We start from the raw sequence: 21365 nt of genomic DNA on the forward strand, positions 1-21365 counted from the left end.
TGCAAGCTATGTGTGTGCATGAGTAATACAGCCCGCCCTGCGAGCTGCCAGAAGGCACAGAATTGCTATGGTATTACTTTTGTACTTTATCATGGCATACCAAGGGAGTTATGGGTCTACTGAGCTCATTAAAGAAGTAATCAATGAGGAATTTAACTCTCAGCAGTGACTGGGATGCAAGGAAAGCAATATTCCAGATTCCAATATACCAATATACCAATCTTCACAGGTTTAATCTGGAACCTTGGAGGGGCTCAGCAACAACACAAATGTGCAGCTTACCTGGAAGAAAGGTCGTCTTCAGGATACACAACTACAACAATGTGAGATGTGCCATCGTTCGATCCAATGTTATGTTTAGAAGGGAAAACATTCTGAGGGATGCTACAACAGCACTGTTTTCTTTGTAATGACATAGTACCAATTAGCAGGACTTGGACAGCAACAACGGCAAGTTACTGTCTGGCGCACTATTCATTCTAACTTTCATGGTAAAGCAAAGGCTGGGTGAGCTAAATATCCATTGACCAAATAGACTTTCAACACCAGTTTATAGCAATTTGGTAACATACAATATACATTAAACACTGTGTGTTATTTAATAACCGATTAAGACATTCTGTTTATAGCTCACAATTGGACATCCAGTTCATTCTGTTTAACATAAACAGTCATTAATAGTAAAGAGCAAAGATCTTGGACAGAAGCCAAAGGGGAGAAGCCTTCAGTCTTACTTTTCGATTATTGTAGATCTCACAACTCTTGTAGTGACGAGCTTGTATGTTTAAACAAGCACTTTTCCTTGCCTGGATAACTACCTTAGCCTAAAGTACAGGGTAGGTGACTGGTTAAATTGTAGGGTTTGCAATGTAATTCAACAAAGAGCTCTTCATTTTAGAGCATAATTTATTATAGCTAAGATGCCGGAGTTCCTCATTTTTGTATTTTTAAAATTCTTGTTACCCATAAACAGAAGGTAAACATTAAGGCTTCAAATTTTTAACTTTGAAAACAACTGTCTGTTAAAAAACAAACTGGGTAAATCCATGGAGTTCTCCTGAGGAAGTATTTATAAGGCAAAAAGGATCTGGAGGGGTCTTTATTTTTGGGGTTATGATATTCAGTTTGTAAAGCTTTTCTTTAGTCTATGGCCCAAGGGGTATTATGTTCAATCTCAAAAACAGTTATTTTTCACAGTTATACTATACATGTTTGTATAATCCAAATAATTTGTTTTTAAAAAGGAAAATACCAAAATACTTATTTGTAAAAAGAACTTCATGATTCTGCAGAAATTATCAAAGTCTTGTCACTACTGAGGCAGTACAAGTGCTCCTTCTCCATTACTCTGAAGGAGAGGAAGCAAGCATGAGAGAAGTGCTAACTGGGAAAACTACATTCTGCTTGATTAGACTGTGAACAATCTTTCTGGCACTGCTGAGGAGATCCTGGAGTAAACACTTCTTTTTATAAAATATTAAGAATCGTAACCAGATGCATGATTCAGATTAGGAAACTGAATGGACCATCTGCACTTTAATCACATAGCTGTTTACCCAATTGATTCCTTTTTTTTTTTAAAGCATCTACAACCCATAGGATCCCTGAAATGACTCCTCTTCTCCATAGGAGTTAGGAGGTCCAGCATGGGAACTGTAATAACAAATTTCCATGCCTCTGCACACTGTTCTCTCTTCACAGTCTTGGGGATGGTTCTCTTGCTTCTTCCAGCTTTGTAAGGATCCACTGTTAGGGAGATATAAAGCAAAATTTGTGATGAAACAAAATATAATGAATGGAAATCTAAAAGCCATCATAAAGTTTAGACATAAACTGATAACCAATAGTTAACCTATACACTGTAGAAGAGAACATGGACACAGCCCAGATTCTCTAATATTTGTCTAAGGTCCTTGGAACTGTACTCACAAGAGATAAGGAAAGCAGGTAAGACCAGACCACTTACTTATTAAGTAAGGAAACACAAAGACACTGAAGGAGGACTGCAAGAGTTGTCCATACTACACTGTGCCTCAACTTCAAGCAACTCTGCATAGAAAGAAGTTTCCACTCAGGGGCAAGAGAGTCAGCTAAGCAAAGGCCTTAGACTTGAAGCCAGCCATGCCAGAGCGAAACACTGGTGCCATGGCCACCAGTGCAAGGCTAACTTCTGGTCAATGGTACAATGGAGCTGTGTTAGGTGGCTGATTACAATGACCATGACTCTCCCAACTTCAGGTAGCAGAGCACTAAGCAGGATATCGCATGCTGGGGAACAGAACACAGGCTAGAACAGGCTTGGTCATGACAGACTTAGCACTCACCAGAAACTCAAGTTCCACATGGGCCACATTAAGACTGTATTTATGAATAATTATGTAGATATAAATGGTTAAATACTCCAACTAAAAGACCATGTGACTGACTGGATTAGGAACCCATACAACCCCAAACCCAACTCTAATATGTAATTTGCAAGAAACATTCATCTCGCAGGACATATTTAACCACTTACCATTGTATTTTAACAAACAAGATTAAACCAAACCTCAAATATGAAAGAGAAAGAATCAAAACAGAATAAATGAAGGGAGAAAAAAAATCAATGGAATCCTTGTTCTCTGAAAAGATAAATACATTAGACAAAGTTCTTAGCTAGAATAAAAAGAGTCAGAACCAGAAATGGCATTACACAATGACACCAGAGAAACAAAGTCCATTAGAAGTTATTATGAATAGCTATGTGCCAAAAAATGGTAATCAAGAAGATATAAAAAAATTCTAGATGCACACACCTTACCAAGACTGAGTCACACACATACACAAACCCAGGAAATATAGCTTAATAAAAATTAATGCAATTGAATCAGTAATACAGCAGCATACTCTGTCCTCTTATACCAGGTCACATGTGTATTAATTCTTGAGTGTTTTATTCCTGATTCTTGGTAATTCATTCCTTTCCTATGATTAGCATGCCAGCATTGCCTTTAATCACCACATCTTGATAGAAGTTGCACAGCATGTGCTAACCGGTTCAAGGAGGGGAACAACTAGGGTCTAGAAGAGACAGGTGAACTGGCAGATAGTCATATTCAATGGAAGATGTAGCAAGAAGCCAGGAGGTCAGTCTTTGTTCTGATTCTGGGCACACTGATGAGGTGTCTTCAAGTGAATTCCCTCACGTATTACACTGTAGCTGTCTTCAGACATAGCAGAAGAGGGCATCGGATCCCATTACAGATGGTTGTGAGCCATCATGTGGTTGCTGGGAATTGAACTCAGAACCTCTGGAAGAGTAGTCAGAGCTCTTAACCGCTGAGCCATCTCTCCAGCCCCCCTCACACATTACAATACTGTGTCAATGAATATCTTCACCACAGTTAAGGTGACATCAGTTCATAGCTTTCTTTTGTCACACTTCCCAAAGGATCACTGTATTTTTCAGTTCAGACCATTCCCATTTCAAGGAACCTGAGGTTAGCTGACTTCCCTCAGCTGTTCTAGCAAGCAATAGAGGAAACACTGAAACCTTTTCTGACTATAGGCCTGGCTTTGCTGCCTGGGCATAACTAATGGTTTCTTACTTTCTCTGCACATCACTGTAACTGCGCAGTAACGATATTAACTCTGTGGGGATGGCCTTTCTCTGCTGGAGTGGACAGATTAACATTAGAACAAAATGATTCTTAAGTTTTTGCTGACTTGTAAAAACTGAAGTATTAGAATAAGCATTTAAAAGAAGAACATGCAGAAACCTGTGACTTTAGCTCTTGGGGACTATACAGTAAGACCCTGTCTCAAAAACAAAACAAACAAATGAACAAACAAAAACAAAACCAAAAAACCAAACCCCCAAAACAAAAACCTCAAAAACTAATGAGGAACAAGGAGGGCAACCCTGTAGGAGGACCAGCAGTCTCAATTAACCTGGACCCCTGAGATCTCTCAGACACTGGATCACCAACCGGGCAGCCTACAACAGCTGAGATGAGGCCCCCAACACATATACAGCAGAGGACTCCTGGGTCTGGGTTCAGTCAGAGAAGATGCACCTAAGCCTCAAGAGACTGGAGGCCCCAGTGAGTGGAGAGGTATGGTGGGGTGGGGACATATCCTTCTGGAGACTGGGGGGGGAGGGGGCAGTGAGGAGGTATGAGATGTAGGGTGGACCAAGAGGGGAATAAAATCTGGAGTGTAAAAACAAATAAATAAAAATTAAAAAAAAAGAAAAGCCAGGAGAAGTACTGAATATACTGAAAAGTGTTGAAGGAGATAACATTTAGTTATATGTACTAAGGCTATTAAAAATAAAAGCTATAAACAAAATTCACCTGCTGTGAAAAATAATTCACTTATACAGCTTCAAAGTGAGATGCTTCTATGTAGTTTAAAATAAAAGATTAATTATATTTACCCTAGCATCTTCTGGAGTCTTGAAGTTAATTATTTTTCCAAATTCTTTGGCATGGAATACAGATTTCACCCGTTCCTAGAAACAGAATTCATAGGACAGAATTCATAACTTTATTTAAAAGAAAACCCAGTTGTAGAAACACAGTGGAGAAATGCCTTTTCTCCCTTACAGATGTTTATAACATAAAGGAAAGCTATTCCATGACAAAGCAGCATTTATAAAAGACAGATCAAAGAGGCTGTTTGAATCACTGTTTTAGAACACTAAGCATACAGAAGTCCGTCTACATACATACCTTTGCTTCGATGCGCAATCTTCTCCCATGGACAATGAATGGCTCTTTGGTGAACTCATCAAAAGTGTACTGCCACTCACATGTGAGCTGTCCAAATGTTCCCTTTGTTACGAACAACACACCACTAGAGGAAGGGGAAGAAACAATTCACTTTGAGAACTGAGGAACCTAAGTCAATAATGTGTAAGATTTTCATTCATTTTTAATTTTATATTTTGCGAGCACACATGGAATATTCACCTAGACAAATTGTAAGTCATACTAAAAGCTTATTTTTCAAAAAACTTCTGCGTGTGTAGGCCTGGGTGTATGTATGTAGGCGTGTGCAGAGAGGCATGAAGAGGCCACTGGATCACCCCGGAACTGGAGTTACTGGTGACACCTGTATCTTCTGCAATGGCAGCAAATGTCGTCCTTAACTGTTGAGCCATGTGTACAGCCCCATAACCAATCTTAATTTAATCTACGGCTTATGTGTGCTTCATTTATTATGCTTAGTGGTAAAATGACTGCCAAAAGAGTCAACACACTGAGAATCTTGGGGATTTTCCAGAGAAAATCAAGCCCTGTCACTGCCAAAAATCAGAGAGAATTTTTCTTTTCTTTTCTTTTCTTTTTTTTTTTAAAAAAAAACAAAAAAAAACCAAAAAAACATTTTAGGCCTCACATTTCAATCATTTCTTGTTCCACTTTGGGGGAGAAATTAGAAACATGCATCTCATCTATGATTCTACTTAACATATCCCTCAAAGGACATTCTCCCACAGTTGTTCTTCATAGTTGAGACATCAATTTTAAGTTGATAGCACACACTTTCAGAGACTTAATTTAAGAACAGCCCATGGCTGAGAGAGAAGCCAGTCTCTTCATTTAGTCTTCCTTCCTCATCAGTCTGAGATGCTGAAAACACCCTGCAGTCCTCCGGTCTACAGCCCTTCTGAGAGATGTCATAGCTGGTCATAAAGTGTTCTATTCCCACTGGTATGCCAGTAATGAGAGAAAAATCTATACACTCTTATGAAGAGATATCACCAAGACTACTGGTGATGTCTAGAATCAATTGAGTGGTATTAGAGGATAAAGTCTACCTGTCCAGTCAGTTACACATAACTTCTGTACCCGGTAAAGTGGCTGAAGTATGTATAAACTATCTTATAATTCTGTTTACGTATGACTGTGTTCATCTGCAAGTGCACACTGGCAGGACATGAACATATGACCGGAGTTTACAGCAATCAGTGTGGCCATATAGCACTGATGAACACGAGCACCTGTCACTCATATCAAGTATTGGAGAAGGAAAAGAAGTTACCATCTTGTTATCATGAACATATCAGTTTTATTGACCATGACGTGGGTAAAATACTTGTATTTTGCAAATCTTCCATTTTCCATGACCTATAAAAAATAAGAAAATTAAAATATTCCATTTTATGATTCTCAAAAAAAATTTCAGGTTTCTTAAGGAAATAAATCATTAACATACTTAAATATGTTAAATATGTATAAATTATTTGTTTCCTTTGTAACGGTGTCTATCAAGCTGCTTTATCTGAGATTACACAAATACAGCAATGATAATCTTTAAATAGTAGTCTTTTACAAGATGTAAGTTTACAGGTTCAAACTCAATCTAACAGGTATTACAGTGACTCGTACTACATTTATACAGAGACATTTAAGTGTAGAGATTACTAGGAAAGACACAGGGACCCATCTGTTTTTCCATGCATGATTTTCTTCACCAGTGTTAAGAACTGGTTTAAAAAATATACAGCAGAGTTTCTAGACAAACCTAAAACCTGCCAACAATGTACAAATTATGTTTAAGACTGTTAAACACTATGATATTGTCTGCTAACAATTCTTTGTCCCAGAAAAATACAACTATAACCATAAATAAATAAATGAACATATATATATATATATATATATATATTTGTTTCAACATCATTTGTTCAGAATTCAAGTGCCTTGGCTATTTAAAATATAAATTAGGCCAGACTAATGTTTTAAAGGCAAGCAAAGTATTTGTAACTAAAAAAATCTCATAAAAGATGCATATTAAGAATTTAGGCATGTTAAGAGCCATGCAGAAATCCCAAGGGGTTATAAATTAATAGTGCAGAAAATTGGGTCCCATGAAGCTACATTAAATTAAAAAAAAGATTTAGAAAAAGCTGTAACTTCCTAACATCTTGGTACAGCAGACTGATTAGAGTCTTCCCCTTTATTGGCTAAGGAAAGAAAGAAAATGCCAGGAAGCTGGGCGGGGGAGGGGGGCTTAGCAGTGCAAGTTTTTAACCCTGAGATTATAACATTACAGAAAATATCTTTATTCTCTATTTCAATATGTAAAGCAGTTAAACAGCAAATGAAAGGGGACACAGCCGCAGAGTGAGAAGAAATGGCTATGATTATCAGATAGTTTATAAGTTATGTAAGCAAATTTGAAAACTTAGGTGAAGTAGATAAACAGTTATAAGCTAAGAGAAAACAGCATTAAGTTTTACAGAGGAAGGGTAGAAATTATTTTCAGAGAGCAGTATATATGAAAAATCTAGTAACTCATTTCAAAATGGAGGGGGAAAATCCTCTTTCATAGTGATAAAGGAAAGATAATTTATTCTTGCTTTATAGTTAATATGCACAGCCTTCACAATAAAGCTATAAAACTCCAAAATCCAGCTTAACTTGGTACTGTAGGCTGAAATCGAACTCCCAATCCCCTGCCTTGGTGCCAGATGCAGAAGTGCACCACCAAGCAGCAGAGCATCTTTTACTGATGGGGAAAAAAAAAAAGAAAAAAGAAAAAAAAAAAAGAAAAAGAAAATACATGTGCTATTCTTGGATGAATGTTACTCGTTTTGGGGACTCCCCCATGCATTGGTGAATTTTCCTTCCTTTCCTCACTCTTCCCCTGCCCTTGTTCTCTGGACTTGGAGAGAGAACTGACAGCAGCAGAAATGGTTCTTTCTAACTTTGTATACTGCCATTTGTTTTTATTTGAAATAAATAAGCTTATAAACGCATTCTCTTTGCTTTTATGGCCAAACTCTGAAACCAATAATACAATTTTACACCACTACTATAAAAGTCAAAAGTCTATACAACCCATTAGTAAATAATAACCTTCAAATCACATAGAAGCCAATGTTCAACTCCCAGTACCTAGCTTCTATGTCAGTACCAAGACAGGGTATTGCAATTGAATCTTTCATTGCTTTTCCATTAAGACCAATTCTAAGATGTGCCTGGTTGAATTAAACCAATTTCAATAGTCACCACAGTATCTGGTATAAGTAAGCTACAAATCTTGTACATATATAAATAGTGCAATATTCTCTGTAATTCATCCTTAATTTTGTGAGTAACGTTGGAAGGACAAATGGACATTCTGGTCACAGCATGTTTTGAAACACAATAAACGGTGTCCCTGTTATTACAGCTGATACATTTTAATAAACAATGACGGTCCCTGCACAGCAAAGCTTTGCGGGTGTCTCCATCGTCAATGTGTAAACTGAGTAAGAACAGGTAGGCAGAGTCTAAAGCTTTGAAACTGAGGCGGCAGAAGCAAGGAGAGAATGCGTAGGTGACCAGCCTAGAAATGTATGTTAGCTCACAATATCCTGGCTCATTATTTGACTGAAATATATTCTATATGAAGATCCTTGCTTTCCTAAGCACTTTCAAAAGCCCCACAGACTTTGATATGAAAATTACTGTTCACCTAAGACAATCTTTCCTTTATACACGAAGAGCCTGAGATCAGGTGTTTCAGTCTCCACAATTGTATGGTAAGGCTACAGTGAAATGACTGAGGTGGGGTTAGTTGCACACAGCTCAGAACACTTGTTTCTGGACTTTCAATGCACATTTTCCACTATGTCATGGCACCTCTCACAGTCTCAGTGACACTTTCCTTATGCTACCTTAAACATGTCTTTGGTAAGATTATACATGGACTGACCCTGGACTCTGACCTCATAGGTGGCAATGAATATCCTAGTAAGAGCACCAATGGAAGGGGAAGCCCTTGGTCCTGCCAAGACTGAAAACCCAGTGAACGTGAATTGTTGGGGGGAGGGCGGCAACGGGGGAAGGATGGGGGGGGACACCCATATAGAAGGGGAGGGGGAGGAGCTAGGGGATGTTGGCCCAGAAAGTGGGAAAGGGAATAACAATCGAAATGTAAATAAGAAATACTCAAGTTAATAAAGAAAAAAAGAAAAAAAAGTCTTTGGTAATTCTGGTGAATGCCAGTTATGGAGTCAGACTGAAGCAACTTTAGTTAGGTGAATTTTTAGATCAAAGGTCAAAATTCTATACCCTTTGATTCCAAACAGATGCTAGTTTTAAAAATTTCTACTACAATAGTTTCAGATAGCATGTAGAAAATAAAAGACTGAGTACGATAAAAGTTAGGCACCAACAGATCGAAGACTTAGATAAAAGGTTTGGCTTTAGTACAAAGACTTTACAACAACTGGAACCTTAGGACATAAGTAGTGGAGTGCTGAGTGAAAAACACTTCTGCCCTATTCATTACTTGGTATCTATCACTTACTTATGACTTTCTAAAAGAAACAGACACAAAACTATCTATGTCAGAATTTGAAGGTAGTAAGTCACATGGTTTTTGGTAAAAAAGTTCCTGTCTGAACTTGGAAAAAGACAAGTTTCTATGGTACTTTATTAAATATAAATGAGTAAATCTACACCCAATTAAAATATCAAAATATATTACCCTCATGGAACAGTGTTTCATAATGGTATGGGTTTATGTTTTGTTTTTAAATACAGCAACAAATGAGCCAGGAATGGTGGTACATGCCATTAATCCCAACACTTGGGAACATGGGAAGCAGAGGCAAGTGGATCTGTTAGAGGCCAGCCTGGTCTCCATAGTACTGAGTTCCAGGAAAGAGAGTTACAAAAGAGAGACCCCATCTAAAAAAAACATAAACAAACAAACAAACAGACAAAGATAGCCAACATGTAGGATTAAATGAAGGTACAACATACCCAAACTTATGGGACACAAGGAAAGCTGTGCTAAGAGGAAAACTCATAGCGCTGAGTGCCTGCAGAAAGAAACAGGAAAGAGCATATGTCAGCAGCTTGACAGCACACCTAAAAGCTCTAGAACAAAAAGAAGCAAATACACCCAGGAGGAGTAGAAGGCAGGAAATAATCAAACTCAGAGCTGAAATCAACCAAGTAGAAACAAAAAGAACCATAGAAAGAATCAACAGAACCAAAAGTTGGTTCTTTGAGAAAATCAACAAGATAGATAAACCCTTAGCCAGACTAACGAGAGGACACAGAGAGTGCGTCCAAATTAACAAAATCAGAAATGAAAAGGGAGACATAACAACAGATTCAGAGGAAATTCAAAAAATCATCAGATCTTACTATAAAAGCCTATAGTCAACAAAACTTGAAAATCTGCAGGAAATGGACAATTTCCTAGACAGATACCAGGTACCGAAATTAAATCAGGAACAGATAAACCAGTTAAACAACCCCATAACTCCTAAGGAAATAGAAGCAGTCATTAAAGGTCTCCCAACCAAAAGGAGCCCAGGTCCACACGGGTTTAGTGCAGAATTCTATCAGACCTTCATAGAAGACCTCATACCAATATTATCTAAACTATTCCACAAAATTGAAACAGATGGAGCACTAGCGAATTCCTTCTATGAAGCCACAATTACTCTTATACCTAAACCACACAAAGACCCAACAAAGAAAGAGAACTTCAGACCAATTCCCCTGATGAATATCGACGCAAAAATACTCAACAAAATTCTGGCAAACCGAATCCAAGAGCACATCAAAACAATCATCCACCATGACCAAGTAGGCTTCATCCCAGGCATGCAGGGATGGTTTAATATACGGAAAACCATCAACGTGATCCATTATATAAACAAACTGAAAGAACAAAACCACATGATCATTTCATTAGACGCTGAGAAAGCATTTGACAAAATTCAACACCCCTTCATGATAAAAGTCCTGGAAAGAATAGGAATTCAAGGCCCATACCTGAACATAGTAAAAGCCATATACAGCAAACCAGTTGCTAACATTAAACTAAATGGAGAGAAACTTGAAGCAATCCCACTAAAATCAGGGACTAGACAAGGCTGCCCACTCTCTCCCTACTTATTCAATATAGTTCTTGAAGTTCTAGCCAGAGCAATCAGACAACAAAAGGAGGTCAAGGGGATACAGATTGGAAAAGAAGAAGTCAAAATATCACTATTCTCAGATGATATGATAGTATATTTAAGTGATCCCAAAAGTTCCACCAGAGAACTACTAAAGCTGATAAACAACTTCAGCAAAGTGGCTGGGTATAAAATTAACTCAAATAAATCAGTTGCCTTCCTCTATACAAAAGAGAAACAAGCCGAGAAAGAAATTAGGGAAACGACACCCTTCATAATAGACCCAAATAATATAAAGTACCTCGGTGTGACTTTAACCAAGCAAGTAAAAGATCTGTACAATAAGAACTTCAAGACACTGAAGAAGGAAGTTGAAGAAGACCTCAGAAGATGGAAAGATCTCCCATGCTCATGGATTGGCAGGATTAATATAGTAAAAATGGCCATTTTACCAAAAGCAATCTACAGATTCAATGCAATCCCCATCAAAATACCAATCCAATTCTTCAAAGAGTTAGACAGAACAATTTGCAAATTCATCTGGAATAACAAAAAACCCAGGATAGCTAAAGCTATCCTCAACAATAAAAGGACTTCAGGGGGAATCACTATCCCTGAACTCAAGCAGTATTACAGAGCAATAGTGATAAAAACTGCATGGTATTGGTACAGAGACAGACAGATAGACCAATGGAATAGAATTGAAGACCCAGAAATGAACCTACACACCTATGGTCACTTGATTTTTGACAAAGGAGCCAAAACCATCCAATGGAAAAAAGATAGCATTTTCAGCAAATGGTGCTGGTTCAACTGGAGGTCAACATGTAGAAGAATGCAGATCGATCCATGCTTATTACCCTGTACAAAGCTTAAGTCCAAGTGGATCAAGGACCTCCACATAAAACCAGACACACTCAAACTAATAGAAGAAAAACTAGGGAAGCATCTGGAACACATGGGCACTGGAAAAAATTTCCTAAACAAAACACCAATGGCTTACGCTCTAAGATCAAGAATCGACAAATGGGATCTCATAAAACTGCAAAGCTTCTGTAAGGCAAAGGACACTGTGGTTAGGACAAAACGGCAACCAACAGATTGGGAAAAGATCTTTACCAATCCTACAACAGATAGAGGCCTTATATCCAAAATATACAAAGAACTCAAGAAGTTAGACCGCAGGGAGACAAATAACCCTATTAAAAAATGGGGTTCAGAGCTAAACAAAGAATTCACAGCTGAGGAATGCCGAATGGCTGAGAAACACCTAAAGAAATGTTCAACATCTTTAGTCATAAGGGAAATGCAAATCAAAACAACCCTGAGATTTCACCTCACACCAGTGAGAATGGCTAAGATCAAAAACTCAGGGGACAACAGATGCTGGCGAGGATGTGGAGAAAGAGGAACACTCCTCCATTGTTGGTGGGATTGCATACTGGTACAACCATTCTGGAAATCAGTCTGGAGGTTCCTCAGAAAATTGGACATTGAACTGCCTGAGGATCCAGCTATACCTCTCTTGGGCATATACCCAAAAGATGCCCCAACATATAAAAAAGACACGTGCTCCACTATGTTCATTGCAGCCTTATTTATAATAGCCAGAAGCTGGAAAGAACCCAGATGCCCTTCAACAGAGGAATGGATACAGAAAATGTGGTACATCTACACAATGGAGATAGCTACTCAGCTATCAAAAACAATGACTTTATGAAATTCGTAGGCAAATGGTTGGAACTGGAAAATATCATCCTGAGTGAGGCAACCCAATCACAGAAAAACACATATGTTATGCACTCATTGATAAGTGGCTACTAGCCCAAATGCTTGAATTACCCTAGATGCCTAGAACAAATGAAACTCAAGACGGATGATCAAAATGTGAATGCTTCACTCCTTCTTTAAAAGGGGAACAAGAATACCCTTGGCAGGGAAGAGAGAGGCAAAGATTAAAACAGACACAGAAGGAACACCCATTCAGAGCCTGCCCCACATGTGGCCCATACATATACAGCCATCCAATTAGACAAGATGGATGAAGCAAAGAAGTGCAGGCCGACAGGAGCCGGATGTAGATCGCTCCTGAGAGACACAGCCAGAATACAGCAAATACAGAGGCGAATGCCAGCAGCAAACCACTGAACTGAGAATAGGACCCCCGTTGAAGGAATCAGGGAAAGAACTGGAAGAGCTTGAAGGGGCTCGAGACCCCAAAAGTACAACAATGCCAAGCAACCAGAGCTTCCAGGGACTAAGCCACTACACCTAAAGACTATACATGGACTGACCCTGGACTCTGACCCCATAGGTAGCAATGAATATCTTAGTAAGAGCACCAGTGGAAGGGGAAGCCCTGGGTCCTGCTAAGACTGAACCCCCAATGAACTAGACTGTGGGGGGAGGGCGGCAATGGGGGGAGGGTTGGGAGGGGAACACCCATAAGGAAGGGGAGGGGGGAGGGGGATGTTTGCCCGGAAACCGGGAAAGGGAATAACACTCGAAATGTAAATAAGAAATACTCAAGTTAATTAAAAAAAAAAAAGTGACCCAGCAAGCAGATCTGTTTGAGGCCAGCCTGGCCTCCATAGTTCCAGGAAAGAGAGTTACACAGACAGACCCCGTCTCAAAAACATAAACAAACAAACAAACAAACAAACAAACAAACAAAAGTAGCCAACATGTAGAATTAAAAAGTGACCCAGATGGTGTACATCTGTAATTCCAGGACTTAACAGGATGACACAGGCCAGCCTCAGTTTCCTCACAAGTTCCAGGTTAGGCTCTATTCAGTCCCAGGACAGCAAGACTGTCCCGGGCAAGACAGGAGAGTGAAGGAGAGGAAGAACAGGGACAAAGATAGGTAACCGAATGCTGTGCTCAAAAGAATCTTACCTTTAAAGAAAATTAGAAGAAATAGTACAATTATTAAGCATTTAGGGTTTTAGATGAAAGTTTTACTAAGTCACCTCATAATTTGAAACTTAAATCCATGATAAAAAAAGGAAGGTTATCAACCAAGCTTAGTAATGAATCACGGTAGGAACAAGGACTTTAACGCTCAGAGCTTTCTTACACAATGAACAGAAAGGTAAGTCAGTTAAAATGTGCGGTGTTAATGTTTTTTCATGAGTTATCCTGACTGTCAGCTGAAGCACAGGCTATGGTGATAGCTCAGGTAAGAAAGCTGAGTACAACTCTTTTATGTACAATCAAGCAAAAAGGTTAAACCTCAAGAGATGTGAACTGTTATCAACTATATAGCACATCATAGACAGTCTGGAGAAAGCAAAGAATTACGGAGTAGCTAAATGCAGTGCTCCGGGGCGACTATCAGCTCAACTAATACATTCTAGAAGCACAGCCTGTGCATGGAAATTATGAAGTACAGACTTACAAGAATGTCATTAAAGCTCTTCAAGCTGGACAGCTACTCATCAGTATTTATATATCCTTTCTATACAGACTTGAGATACCAATGCATCTCTTTTACAATACTGTATAATTAGAAACAGTCCATATGAGTTTACTGCTTTTAAACCATTAGTATTTAGAAATTATCATGGTATCTTAACTATTCTACTAACCTTGAAAGGAAAGAAAAAAGATGAGATTTTAATGATGCTTTTATCTTGGCAAAGAGCAGACAAATGAGGAATACATAATTTATTAATGGTGACCAAGAGCTAGCAAAAATTGGTATTCATCTGGAATAATAAACATACAATAGAGTTCTTATTAGGCACAGTAGTAATCATATCCACTATCGTACTTGTTTTAATCTTATCAACAATATCAAGACAACTACAATTATCCATTTTGCAGTGTGGAACAGAGGTCAGACAGGCATAACAAAATATTAAGTTAGTAAGATGAAAGGTTAAAAGTAAATTAAGGTTTATTTGGCTCAAGAAGCCAAGCTCTGACTCAGAGCTACTTAAATCTCTGGGTGAACTTGCAGTGGCACAGGATTTGCGTAAGGCATAAGTCTATTCTCCTATATATCTTAAATCATCTACAGATGACTTATAACTTCAGATTCTATGTATGTGCATTGTAAATAGTTATCATAGTTCTCAGGAACATTAGTGAAGAACATTTGTTTATCATTGATTTAAAGTTTCAATTTTTTAAAAATACTTAGGATTCCAAGGATGATGGGGTGCTGAAACTACAAATACAGAGGTCAGCTCTAACACTGTGCTAACTCATTCTGATATTTAAAATGATTACTTGTAATATAATAAGCCCTTCTGAGGGTCCTGGAACCATCCTCTTTCCATCAAGGGATGACTATTGCATTTTATAGAATATTACAGCAGATACTGTGGAATTCCACTTTGGTAATTTGCTGAGATATAGATTTAAATAACCTAGACATTCTAAGAGGTCTCTTTTAAAGAGCTTCCAAGTTCATGAAGTCATTTCCTGAGATCATCCTCTCTTTGGATGGGTATTTTGTGTTTTAATTCCTATATCCTGTAGAGCTTTGAATTTTAGTGAACAGGATGAGACTGTGAGGAGCGTTATGTTACAGAGCTGGCCTACACCATGGCATATGTTTAACCCCTATCATTTGAATGACTAAGTCTATGAGGGATCACCAAGACTCTGACTACTATGTTAAGCACTGTGACCCAAATTCCTTCCAAAAAACCCCAAATCAAACAACAAAAACAACAACCTCTAAAACAAAAACAAAACCAACAATAACAAGAACAACAACCACCAACCGTAAGATACAAGTGGCAGAGATTCACAGACAGATGAATATACAGTATTAAAACTGTAGATTGCTTTACAGTTTCACATGAACCATGATGCCAAGTCAGGTCCAGAAAAATCCAACTATACACATCTAACATCTTTTTTGTTCAGGTAATTTTAAAATTCAGAGTACCCAGGCAACGTACTCTAGAAAACTTAATTTCACAAAATATATCCAGCCTCTCACCATTGTATTCCAATACTGCAACTACCCTAGAGATTGCTAACATTGTTACTTCCTCAGACTTGAGGTACCACAGACCTATCTAAGCGTGTGTTTCTCTATAGTACATCCCAAAGGGTCCTGTATGATGTAAGACTTATATAGCCCATTAGAATTATCATAAGTGACTAAGATACCAATATCACTGAGTCTTAAAGACTTAATTGAGAAACAAAAAAATGGTATTTCTCTTCACATATGACAAATGAATAAAAGAGGCCCCAAACCAATTTTGTATGAAAATTATTTCATTTAGCAAACCAAAACTACCTTTCATAATACAAGGTGGTGCTCTGACAACCAGTGTGGTAGATCTCTTTGTTCTCAATGAGTTTCCCCATGCAAGACCCTGTCTGTTTCCAGAAACTGAGAAATAACGACCAGACATCTAGCAAAAAAACAGAGGCGTCATGGGCTTGGTTTCAGAATTTTGCACATTTAGCTTAATTGGGGCTAGTTTCTAAACTAGTACTAACAGTAGTGTTTAAACACACACACACACACACACACACACACACACACACACACACACACACACACACACACACCAATTAGAATGTGTAATGTCTCAGAGAAAGAGCTTGTGGGAAGGGCACTATCTAGCTTGGATATAATTCTGGTTGCTACTCTAGCAGACACTTGTCACACCAGGTGCTGGAGAAAGTCCTGCTACATTTGTTTTCAATGAGGAGACCTCTAACTAGAACTTTCTAGTATTGTGTGAAAAGTGCTTTATAAACAAGTCTTTGAAGTTAATTGTGTCATCTTTTGAAGTGATGGCTCCACTTAGGGGAGTTTCCATTCATTTTAATTGAAAATTTATTAATATAAGTTACCTTTTTAAATACAGTAAATAGAACAAGACTATTTGACTTCTAGATCTTTTTTAAAATTTGTTACCACTACAGTTGTTGTATTTGTAAATATAATAAGAACAGGTGAATATAATAGAAATTCAGTACATATTAACATTTTTAAACTCTTGAATGTTAAGCTCAGGTAGGTTCCATTTGAACTTTGCCCTTTTTTTTTTTTTAAAAAAAGGACACATATATAAATGTGTCTCTTCAGTTTTCTCCTTTCATTCAGAATTATCTTTCTGGAGAGGGAAAATTACAAAAAAGGAAGAGTGGAACTAAATAAACTATGTCTCCTACTTCTTGTCCACTTACTCAAAACTTTAGATGAAGCCAGAAGTGTGTCCAGTACTATTCTGGTGGTCTGACTGCTATTTTTTAAGCCCTTTCTTCCAGATTAACTGTACTTTTCTTCCTGAAGTAAAAGGAAAGACCACGACGCTGAAGGTAGTTATCCTCCAATGGCTACTAAGGCAGTGTTGGAAGCTAATTAAACACCTGTAATTCTGAAAGAAAAGACATACAACAACAACAACAACAACAACAAAGACTCCTTCCTACAACTTACACAATTACAACTATTATAACTCTGTACAGAATTCAAAGACAGTATGGATCAAGTAAAAACTCCGAAATGGTAAATTATATCCTATTGTCCCGAGACAACAAAGCTCTCAATGTTTATATACTATGGAAGTATGGACCATATAGAGCCATGAACTCTCAGAATACAATCTAAGAGATTTAATTTTTAAAGGGAAGAATTGTTTTAGAACAAGAAACGTTGAAAGGTAAAAATACACTTAATGAAAAAGGGAAACTTCTATGCATCTCACATTTGGGAATTATTCTATGAGTACAATTTTAAAAAAACTGTTGAGTTAATAATCCTGGGGGGATAACATTTGAAATGTAAATAAATAAAATAACCATTAAGACAAACAAAAAAATTAAAAATGTCCTCACTTAACTGGAAAAAGAATTGTAATACAAACACAAAATAGGAATTCATGTTTCTCAATCTGTATGAATAAAAAAATGTTAAAAAGGAAATAACCCATAAATGGTAAGAAAACACAAAATGAAGAATCTTTTTCAGTCAATTCTTACTTTAAAAGTTGTGTGAGACAGGTTACATATTGCTGGGGGAGGGGCATATGCCATGGTGTGTGTGTGTGTGACAGGTTACATATCACCTGGGGGGGTGCATATGTCATGGTGTGTGATAGGTATATATACTGTCTGGGGGAGGGGCATATGCCATGGTATGTGTGTGAGACAGGTTACATATTGTCTGGGGGGTGAGTCTACGCCATGGTGTGTGTAGGATCAGAAGACAACGTCCCAGTATTGCTTTCCTCTTTCTCTACACTGACTTTACCATACTGACTGGTAATTATGAATATGAAAGCGCTTTCCATATTAAAACCATAAATCCATGAAAATCATGAATTATTCTAAGTTCTCTAATTCAGGGATACTCTGAATCATGTACTTTATTATCTTTTGATTCAGCATTTCCTATGCCTTTTATTCACTTATTTACTAAACTTAGACTAATTAAGCATGTAAGTTTCTAACTGATCGTGGTTTATTACAAAGCAGCAAGGTGAGAATAATGACTAAAACAGTCATTCTTTTTACACACTCATCATTATTTAACTTAATTAATGTCTGTACTTGACAGTATTTTACTTAAGCCTCTTGGACCTTTTATATTTGGAAGCTATGATAAATTCATTTTTATGGAAATCTGTAACAAAAAAACCAAGGCTTGAAAATGCATCAGAAAGAGACCCAGTAAGAATGGTGCCCTGTTCTCATCCTTTTCCATCAGTATGGCAAAGTTTAATGTGGAATTTTACTATAGAATTTAAGCGAGACAAAACAGTAGGAACGACAGTAATAATGTTTTTCAGTGTACATTGACCTTGAGACATAAATACAATAGAATATTTTTCATATCAAGTATAAAATATCACAGTTAAAAGACATCCACAAGGCTCCAGTTTGTAAATTTTATATCATTATCATGATCTTAAATGTGAACCCAGTGTGACACCAATCAATTAATTTTTACTGATTTCACAAAAAGTTGAAGTTTGTTTGTTTGTGTGTGTACCTATGTATCTGTTTCTGTTTAGGCTGGGTAATGTGTGTGGAAGACAAACGTGAACTCTAGGTATCCAGGTCAGGTCATCAGGCTTGGCAGCCAAGTATCTTTACTCATTAAGCCATCTTGGCTCAAGGATAAAACTGGTAAGAGAGTGATTAAACCGAGATTTGTTTTAGCTTCTTGGTTCAAAAAAATATTGAAATTAATGTTATTCTGGATTTGTATTCACCTAACTATAATGCAAGTGCCAAGTGATTTAATTTAAAGGTTCTTAGAAATGTAATTGTTTATATTCATGATGTATAGAATTTCAGAATTTTCATCTTGCTGGTTTTCAGTACATTATTCAAATGCCAGGGAGCCACTCCTGAGAATAAGAATTCTCAATGGTAATCACTCAGGGAAAAGCGATTATTCCTACTTTATTTACAGAAGAGAAGACCATGAAGAAATTTAGAATATAAAGTTAAGCTACATAAAAAGGTACAGTATTACAAAATGAAATTTCAAATATTGCTTTTTTGTAGACTCTCCTACTAGAAACACACTATCACCTATACACTGCCCATCCGTGCTTGTCTACCAGGACCAGCCATCTTGCTCTACTGCTCTGCTTTCTTCCTTCCAGAGGAGGGAAGCCATATACATCTGAACCAGGGAAGTCATCTACAGATGACATCAATTACCATGATGCCTTGGTAAGGTGGGAGTACAGCTCATAGGCAAAACACTTGCATAGCAGGAACCTGTCTCTGAAATGCTACTCTTCACAGATAAAATGATGACGCTGAATGTACGTGGAGAGTTTGTGACTGGTTATTTCACTTTCCTGTAATTTTGTTTTTCAGTGTACTTATGGAAACATGCATTGGTATTTTTTCTTTTGGCTCAATAATATCCCACTTAAAAATTGGAAGAAAAAATTTTCATTTTAGAGGTTAATGGAAATTATATTCACTTTTTCATATTTTTAAACATTGCTTCTATAAACACTAAAATAAAATCTATGTGAGAATGCATTTTCATTTTTCATAGGTGAAAATGGTTAAATCACATGTTTACTGTGTTAAATAATTGTATAACACACAAGTCTATTTTCCAAAGTATGTGTATGTACACTTTTACGATGTCACCAACTTACGACAACGTCCTTCATTTAGGTTTACACTGTATTGGAGTGCATCGTACTGTATTGTATTATATTATGTTGACTGTATTGGTGGTACTAGCTGGCCACAATAATGCTTATTATACATCTGAAGTTCATCTTTCCTAATGAGAAACAACAACGAACATTTTTTAACAATTAAAAAAACACTTGCTCATTATACTGTCATAAAGAAAGAAAGGAACTATTTACCTCATAAGACTCTCAAATGTGAACACTCTCTCTATCATTTAGGTAGGTGCAGAACAATAAAGTACTTGTCTCTCCAGTTCTACACTTCCAACCAAGATGACAGTGGTACAGAGCAACAGAGCGATTTTCATCATTAAACTCTTTCTCTGATAAAAGCAATGCTTTTTAAAAAGTAAAACTGGAAAACCAATTAGCACTTGAAAAGTTTTCACTGTGGCAGAGAAACAGAAAGGGGCGATTATACGGCTAAGGATATACCTAAACTAAAGGGACTAAACTAAATAATGAGGACCCTTAAGAACACAACGATAATGATTACAGACGACTATGATGCTTTTAGTCTTACTGTTAAGTAAATGTGATTCTACTAAAATGGCAAGCCATTGCCAAAATAATCGGAACATTTTCAAGATAGATTCTTAATAGGTTAAGAACATCTCCTTGGAATTGGGACCACAGACATAAGCATCATGGATCGACAATAGGAAAACTTAATGACTTGCAAACCAAGAGTCTGGCACTTGCTGTATGAGAAAGGCCTTATGCTTATAAATCTCCAATAACAGAAAACAAGACATCTTTACTCTTTTCCTCCTTTATGCAAAAAAGGTGTGACAATTGTGTTCTTATCAGTGTCTAGCAGAAGAGGTAGCCTGTGAGGCTGCCCACTGGTTAGGAAGCAGTAGGTGTATGTCAGATTCAGTGTAGTACTGTAGCTGCTACTTTACAGTCACTATACTCACTTACATATTTTCAACAGGATTATTGTATTAAAAACAAATTCTTTGAAATTTGCTTATTTTTAGGTCTAGCCATATATGCACTATTGCGACAAATTTCCAAAGAGCTGACCTTTTCTGCTGTTGTAGAGTGGCCATACTCAAAGAACATAGAAGATAATTATTATAGGAATGAAAGCTTGGTAAATGTAGGAGTTAAATACAGAAATCAAATTATCAGTTAAAAATTCTAAAATATGAAACAGGTTATCTCCTGAAACCTAGTAAGTCCAATATAAGCCAAGTGTTTAGTGTACGTTAAATACTCCTTATTCCTTTCTTGATCAAAAGACAAAATAGTTGTAAGTGATGATGTATCACAACTACTATGACTACTAAACTCAGCTTTGTAGGGCATTTGGTTTTTGC

General features: G+C 37.2%; 1 protein-coding gene across 2 annotated transcripts in view; it reads right to left on the minus strand.

Annotated features, from left to right (window-relative positions):
• Window positions 1-206: 206 nt before the first annotated feature.
• The window catches only part of Vps13a (vacuolar protein sorting 13 homolog A), a 226617-nt gene continuing 205458 nt past the window's right edge, over window positions 207-21365 (minus strand). Inside the window, exons 69-72 of one of the 2 annotated variants that reach the window (NM_001100975.2) lie at window positions 6025-6110; window positions 4713-4836; window positions 4418-4492; window positions 207-1746 (exon numbers count right to left, since the gene is read on the minus strand). In NM_001100975.2, the coding sequence (NP_001094445.2) occupies window positions 1696-1746; window positions 4418-4492; window positions 4713-4836; window positions 6025-6110 (336 nt within the window). In that variant the 3' untranslated portion in view covers window positions 207-1695. The remainder of the gene's footprint in view (window positions 1747-4417; window positions 4493-4712; window positions 4837-6024; window positions 6111-21365) is intronic. The other variant, XM_087563778.1, reaches the window with a different exon arrangement.

This window comes from Rattus norvegicus, chromosome 1, assembly GCF_021556685.1.
Source record: "Rattus norvegicus strain SHRSP/BbbUtx chromosome 1, alternate assembly SHRSP_T2T, whole genome shotgun sequence".
NCBI classification, from domain to species: Eukaryota; Metazoa; Chordata; class Mammalia; order Rodentia; family Muridae; genus Rattus; species Rattus norvegicus.